This window comes from Artemia franciscana, chromosome 14 (genome assembly GCF_032884065.1).
Source record: "Artemia franciscana chromosome 14, ASM3288406v1, whole genome shotgun sequence".
Lineage (NCBI taxonomy): Eukaryota > Metazoa > Arthropoda > Branchiopoda > Anostraca > Artemiidae > Artemia > Artemia franciscana.
In genome coordinates, this window is record NC_088876.1 from 3,254,755 (window position 1) to 3,262,894 (window position 8,140).

Sequence of the window (8,140 nt, forward strand, 5' to 3'; positions counted from 1 at the left end):
TTTCTAGGTTCCGTGCAAGAAGCCTGGGGCTTGCCTTGTAGATTTCTGCTGGTATGGCGTCAATTCCCGGCGCTTTATGATTCTTCAGCTTCTTTATTGCTGCCAGGATTTCCTCTTCGTCAGGGGGCTCTATTTTGACTCCTGCGTATTGGTTAATGAGCGTTGATGAAGGAGGTGGGGGAGGTTGGGTCACTTGAAGATTTGGAGCAGGTGATGAAGGGTCGACTTGGGGATTTAGGAGATTCTGGAAATGGCGCTTCCAACGGTCAACGACTTCGTCATAATCGAAATTCCTCAAAAGACCGATTACCAGAAGTTTGTATTTCTCGCTTGGTGATTTTGCACAATATAGGCAATGACCTCAACTGAGCGGGGGGAAGGGTACAGAGGGAATCATTGCACCCTCTAGATTTTGAAAAATAGTTTTTTTTTATTTTCATTGAAAAATAGCATTTTTGGTCATTTCATAGAAAAAAAATGAAAAAAACATTGTCAACACCCCCCCCCCTCCCAGAATTTTGAAAAATTCATGTTCCCAACCCCCATTTTCCGTGACTTTTCCGCTACTGAAAATAGGCGATTCTCCTGTCCTTTTTATTATCTTGATTCTGTCAATCTTATTTCTCTATAGATGCACTAAAATTGAAGGGGGCAGTCGGAGGGCGAAAGAGAATGCACAAGGTTTTCCTGGGGGGTTTGGACAATATAAAGAAAAATAATTTAATTCCGGTTCATCATTTTTTTGTTTTCTTTGACCGTATTGAGGGGGGGGGGGTGGACTAAGCATATGGGGAAGAAGGAACTTCCACCCACCGGACGTGTAGGTATGTGCATACACTGGTACAATATCTTAAACTTTTGGATGGATGCCAAGTTACGTTTGTTACATGCCTGTGTTTCAGCTGTAAAGACGCTACTCCTAAGTTCGGCGGGAATATCATCGGTTTTGGCTAATCTAGTGACAGCACCCATTTTCTGATCCAGCCAAATCTGTTTTTCTTGGAGGGCTTTTTCAAGTTTCTGCACTTCAGCCGCATCTATATGGCTATATTTGTCATCGCCACTGGCAAAACTGTCGACAAATTTCCGTGCCTTTTGTAGGCCAGCACATAATTCTTCAATTACCTTTGGACGCAACTCATATTCACGTTTCCGATCTTTGGGAGGGTCTCCAAGTTTCTAAAATTGAGTAAAGAATAAAAATTGACTTTTTGAGAAATTACCAAAACCGAATAAATTACCGAAAAAAAATTGTGAAAAATAAATATTCGATAAAATAAATTCGATTTTATTCAATAAATGATTCAACAGCAAATTTAAAATATACAAGAGTACACCGTTATATTCCCCCTGCAAGGATACATGTCTGGGAATAAGAAGAGAAACAACAAAAGAAGGGAAACCCCCTCAAAAAAAGGAAAAAAGTAAGGAAATGACAAGCGACCACCCACCACTGAATACCCCCTAGTAACCAAGCCAAAGCAAAGTGTCATGCTCAATAAACAATACAAACATACATATTTTCATCTTAGATGAGAGACAACAACCATAAAGACAAAAAAAAGATATATCCAAAAATCAAATTTTCTAAAGGGACCCAACAAGTAACCAGAATCTAACGTAAACCAGAAATGCAAGGAAAACGTAAGTAATTTAATTACTGACATTGTATTTCACCACTTTCCTTTAAAAGGAGAAGAGAACATTCAGGGCCGTACTCAGGGAGTGCATACTGTTTTGCGAAAAATATTTTTAAAAATGTAAAAATCATTGTTTAACCGAGCAAAGCTTGGTCCTCTGGTACTAATAATAAATAATAATCATATCGATTTTCACCCCCCCCCCCCCAAATTTTCGCCCCGTTCGTAAAAATGTAACAAAATATATATAAACAAATTTTTGTTGCAATTTTAAAAGTTTTTATTTAAGACCGCCCCTCTATTTTGTTGGCAATAAATAATCTATTTGATTCTACTATTAAAAACCTAGCAGAATTGAGTATTTAGCATTATAAACTATAAATCTTATAATTCAATAGCAAAGTTTAAGTTTATTGCAAGCCAATAAAATATAAGCATTAAAAAAATCTACATGGAAAAATTATAAACTAGAGATACTGGAAAAAATTAGGGAGCAACGTAGTTTTAAGAGTTTTAAACTTCTGCCGTACATACCCTGGCAGTTACGAAAAAAAATATATATTTTGATCTATTTTTTTTTCCTTTTGCAGGACTCGAGGTAAAAACCAGTGTTTTCTTATATACGATTGCTCTAAATCCAGATCTGTCATGTGTCAAAATAACAGTTACCATTCCTAAATCAGCTTTAACTAGCGATTCTCCCATCGATTTAGAGGTATAACAAAACTATGTATTGAGTTTCCCAGTTGCAGGTGGAAGTAATGCCGCATGACGGTGTTTTCTTTCCTGAAAACTCGTGTAGTTCACACACGTTCTGTATTTTTAAACTTGGCGTCCGCCAAGTGTTAAAACTGCATACCTGCATCAAACGTCTTTTGTATTAAGAACTGAGTTTACGGGTTTTCCTTATATGGTTCTGCAAGTTTTAACTTAACTAATTTAAAGAAGCAAACTTCATTGCTAGTGTACTTAGTATCCCATGTTATTTAAGATAGATCATAAAAGAAAGAAACACCCATTAAATATATTTAAACGGAAAACTTTCTGATGTGCGGCTAGTGGGCACGTTCTCATTGCAAGGAGTGAACTGGTATCATGCATTACAGACGTCAGTGCCAGAAACACTCCACGAGACGTAATAACTTGTACTCCTGAGGTCTAGCCTGTATCTCAGTGGACTTTAATTATAGGTAAACCTTTCCAAAATTCTCACATGCGCACATGCACAGTAGGTGCAAGGAGTGAACTGGTATCATGCATTACAGACGTCAGTGCCAGAGACACTCCACGAGACGTAATAACTTGTACTCCTGAGGTCTAGCCTGTATCTCAGTGGACTTTAATTATAGGTAAACCTTTCCAAAATTCTCACATGCGCACATGCACAGTAGGTGCAAGGAGTGAACTGGTATCATGCATTACAGACGTCAGTGCCAGAGACACTCCACGAGACGTAATAACTTGTACTCCTGAGGTCTAGCCTGTATCTCAGTGGAATTTAATTATAGGTAAACCTTTCCAAAATTCTCACATGCGCACATGGACAGTAATTGGTACAGATAAAACATGAAATAAAACTGCTTAAATCACTCTGCAAAATTGGCAAACAATAAATTCAACAAAACTCAGAGCAGCTTTATTATTTAATTTTGATCATTTTTTTTTCTTTTTGCAGCAATTGGTTAAAAACTCTGGTTTTTAAGTGAAATACTCAGTTCTAGATTTAGGAGTAGTCTTGTTTGCGCCAGAAAGATCCACCACAAAGGGGTAGTAAAAACTCAAAATAGGACAGTATTCTCACATGTTCTTCGAACCCGAACTTTTAGGACCAAAACCTGAAATGGGTTTCATGTAGATGCAGAATTACAGAATCCTTAGTACATCAAATATCGATACAAATTTCTACCATGCGCCAGAGATATTCAAATCAAGGTGAGTTTAAAAAAAAATCCTCTCATTACGTAAGATCTTTGTAACAGTTCCTTTTCGACTTCTGGTACACTAGACAAAAATACCACAAAATTTGTTTCTCTTTGTTCTTACTACATACTACTCGTTGCTTACTACTTACTTACTACTAATACTTACTACTTACTACTCGTTACTTCTTACTACTCGTTGACACTACAACAAACGTAGCTGTAAGTGGGAATGAACTATTCCCTATTTCCGTGCATTTTAATTCAAGTATAAATGGGGTATGTGGCTAACCCCAAACCAAGGATAATGGGGCACGGGGTATGTGAGTAACAGGCTGGAAAATCCCGAGCCCATTGAGGACAAACCCCCTCCTCAATTTCGTATTTTTTGGCCATCTCTTCGTCCTTTAAAGAAGCAACCACAAAGGGAATTTATCCTCCGAAAAGATCTTATTTTCGAAGATCCAGAATTTATTTCTTCAAAACACAAAAGCAAGAGAAAAGGCAGTTTGATATTTAATTCCAGCTCATTTTAAAGACTAGAGTTTGCATAGAATTTTCATAGCTATTTTTCGCTTTACTGGAGAGAATTTGATAATTTCTGTTTTTACTATGTTATTGGTATTTTTTTACATTCTATATGAGACTTTTTTTTAGATAGAATTTTCCTTTTGACATTTTTCCTTTCCGGGTCCAGGTAATAACCTAGAAACAGGTTCAATTTTTATCATTCAACTTGGGTATTTGTTTCAATTTTTTCTTCTAGTTCTATTTTTTAATATTCGCTTCTTTTCTTGAATATTGTATCTATATTATTTCTATTTCTATGTTTTTACCTATTTGTCTAATCTAATAGCTTTTTTTTTTGCATTTTCAGGTAGCTTTGCCATCGGCTGATGTTTAAGAATTTTCGACAGGATTTTTTCTTTAGAATTTGGCCTGATCCTCGACTGCGGATCAAAGCCACGGGTATACAAGGTCGTAATTAATTACCGTAGCCATCCAAATAATAATCCAAATAAAATAAAAATAATAGAACTTCTCCGAAATACAGAATATTTCAATTACTGAAAATTAACACAAACTACAAATAAAATAAGAAAATTCCCAATAAAACCAAAAAGATCTACATGCTGTCAAAAAGACATATATTTTGTTTGTTTTTTCTACGCTGAAGACGCCTTGTTAGATATGGGCGAAGTATTCGTTTGATTTTTGTTGTTTTTATTCGTTTTCATTTACTGGCCATAGACCCGTTTGTTGTCTTTATATTCATTTCTATGTGTTTGACTGATGATCAGGTTCAGGCTCGACTGAGGGAGTGACAAATTTCTAATCTACAATTTCAAATTTCTACAATTTTAAATTTCTATTCTAACCTAAATTTTCCTTGGAATATTGTTCCAGCTTTTCCAAAAGCAGGAAAAGCTGAAACTTTTCCAGCTTTTATATTAGCAAACCTGTTCTCCTCAAACCCGTCAAACCTGTTACAATGATGCCACAAAATTTGTTAATTTTTTATTTATTAATTTTAAAAAAAAATAACAAAATTTAGATTAAGATATAACATATTTAGTTTATTTAAATAGATAGATAGATACTTAAATAGATAGGAAGCGACTGCAAAATAATGACCACGTTAGTTAGACTAAATGAGTTTGAAAAATAACGGAATTAGTTGACAATATACTTAATAACGCACTAATAGTTTCCAACTGATGACACACTAATAGGTCTACACCTTTTAGTAAATGTTTAGTTTCGTTCCAATATATAGTACTTACACGTAGATCCTCAATTTTTTGGACATAAACAGACTTCTGGCAATCCTCTCCATCTTCATACAGCCAATTCTCCATCTCTTCAAGCTTGGACAAGAGCCTTTGTCTATCGTTTGGCTTAAGGTACGGTTCCAGGTCTGTCTCGTCTGAGGCTCTGTTCCTCGCATCGTAGATGTATTCCTCTAAAGAATTTTTAGAGTCCTGGCGTTCACGTTCTTGACGGTCACCAGCTATCAACTGAGCCTTTAAAAAAAAACAGTAGTAACCTAACATATTATACGAGCAATAATTACTTTATTTATATATATATATATATATATATATATATATATATATATATATATATATATATATATATATATATACACAAGATTTATTGCAAAAAGCCTGCGGGCAATGGCAACACAGAATACAGTCTTCAAACAAAGCTCAGGAACAGAATAAAACTTTAGATAATATAAATAAATAAAAACAGAAATAAAAAACACAAAAAGACAAAAAAAAAACACACCAAGGTTCAACATTTTAACCGACGAACACCAATAGTAATAGTATATATATATATATATATGTATATATATATATGTATATATATATATATATATATATATATATATATATATATATATATATATATATATATATATATATATATATTATAGATAGATTTATTCACACGAAAAGCCCAATTGGGCCATGGTGACATACACAAAACAAGTGAAAAAAAATACAGCAACAAACATAGACTGAAAAGACATTAAACTAATTATTTAAGAAAAGATCACGATACCTCATACCTACCCGGACAAACTTTCCAATATTGTTTATAGTTAAGTAACACCTACTTCTCAAAATTTCCGAAATCCAATCTCTCCCCCCAACCTCCTTACCAAATATTTCCAACCGCAAGTCCCTCAACTCCCTACAATCCCCTAAAAAATGTTGCAAAGACTCATCCATCTCTCCACACATAGGGCAACTGTAAGGACCATCCCTCAATCTATTTCTCCCTAAATATTTCCTACGTTCTCCAAGAGGCATAAAATTTCCCCTTACATACATTACCCATTTCAAATCATCCGGAGCCAATCCCATTTTTAGATAAATTTCTTCGCCCCAGTTCTCCTTGACCTCCGCAAATATCCCAAGGGACGGCGAGGTGGCTTTCTCAGCTTGCCAAACCTGAACTTCCTGAGATTCTAGCCTACTAGCAACTAACCTAGATACAGTCCCTACCATCTCTCCTATCCCCTTTCCCTCATTCCAGCAATTACCTAGCCCTACACGGTCTAATATATTCTTCACCTGATTTGGCCACGAATCCTTCCTCTTATCTTGAAGCATCATTAAAAATGCTTGTTTAACTAACCTATTATCTTCAATCGATGATACCCTTTCCCAATATTTAACCATACTAATGAACCTACTCTGTCTCATACACTTTATTCCTATATCCCCTCTTAGTACTAACCCATTAAACTTATTATCAAGACCTAACATACGCTAAAAAAAACCTCAACTGCATTCTCTCTAAATTCAACGCCTTATTATACCCAAAGCTCCGCCCCGTAATGCAAAGCCGATCTAACCCTAGCATTAAAAACATACTTTAGCAGTCCTACATCCCTAATTTCCTTGATACCACTTTTACTTAACAATCCTAGTAGTCTATTTCCCTTACTTTCTACTATCTTGAGATGTTTCTTCCATTTTCCATTTGACGAAAGCCTACAACCTAAGTACTGAAATTCATCTACGTAGGTTAGTATCCTACCTTCATACGTAAACTGACACTGCGAATCTATCTGTTCTCCACTTTTCCTAAAAACCATTACCACCGACTTCTTTATGTTTCACACTAGTTTCTTATTCCTAAAATAAGAAGATGCTTGATCTAGCAGTTGTTGTAAATGTTCTTCACTTTCCGCTACTAATGCTATGTCATCCGCAAAAAGTAATGCCATAACGCTTGCACTTGAAAACTTAATTTTTGGGGCGCCTCTGCCTATCAAATATTCTTCAAAATCGTTAATATACAATGAAAATAGCCTTGGGGAAATTGTACATCCCTGCTTCACACCAAGTCAACTCCTAATAACCCTAGAGAAATCCTTGCCTACTCGTACTACAATCTTAACTATATTATACATAGATGCTATAATCTTAACAAATGCGCTTGGTAACCCTAGTGCTAACAACGACTCTATCATTAAACTCCTATCCACTCCATTAAACGCCCCTTTTAAATCCAAAAAAGTGACAAATAGCCTGCCCTCTTTTCTCCTAACCTGTTTCCTAATCATCCCCAATAAAATAAAAATCTGACCTATAGGACTATAGCCTTTTCTGAACCCTGCCTGCGAATCTGATAAAAAAAAATTTCTGTCTATCCAATTATCTATCCTACAACATAATATCTTAGCAAAAACCTTACTAAGCACATTACTTAGGCTTATACCTCTATAATTCCCATGGTCTAATCTATCCCCCTTTTTAAATAACGGCACTAGAACAGACGTAGCCCAAGACAAGGGCCATTCTGCACTGTTCAATATACCGGAAAACATCCCTGCTATAACAGGCAGCAGCCACACCCGTCCCCACTTCCAGTCTCACAACCAGTGCAGTTGGTGTTCCATCTATACCTGGTATTCCATCTATATATATATATATATATATATATATATATATATATATATATATATATATATATATATATATATATATATATATATATATATATATATATATATATATATATATATATATATATATATATATATATATATATATATATATA

General features: G+C 35.0%; 1 protein-coding gene across 1 annotated transcript; it reads right to left on the bottom strand.

The window, feature by feature from the left end:
• Nucleotides 1-705: 705 nt before the first annotated feature.
• Nucleotides 706-6,753, bottom strand: LOC136035867 (97 kDa heat shock protein-like). Its single transcript, XM_065717826.1, has 3 exons — nucleotides 6,406-6,753; nucleotides 5,344-5,583; nucleotides 706-1,179 (listed from the first exon to the last, which is right to left on the bottom strand). The coding sequence occupies exons 1-3, from the start codon at nucleotides 6,751-6,753 to the stop codon at nucleotides 721-723; spliced, it is 1,047 nt and encodes a 348-aa protein (XP_065573898.1). The 3' UTR covers nucleotides 706-720.
• Nucleotides 6,754-8,140: the final 1,387 nt, after the last annotated feature.

What these genes read in the sequence shown, in the direction of transcription:
- LOC136035867 (XM_065717826.1), bottom strand. Translation starts at nt 6,753, where the DNA reads ATGGTTAAATATTGGGAAAGGGTATCATCGATTGAAGATAATAGGTTA. An exon ending in CTCCGGATGATTTGAAATGG is followed by an intron (nt 5,584 to 6,405) that starts GTAATGTATGTA and finishes TTTTTTTTAAAG; the next exon opens with GCTCAGTTGATAGCTGGTGA. An exon ending in AAAAAATTGAGGATCTACGT is followed by an intron (nt 1,180 to 5,343) that starts GTAAGTACTATA and finishes ACTCAATTTTAG; the next exon opens with AAACTTGGAGACCCTCCCAA.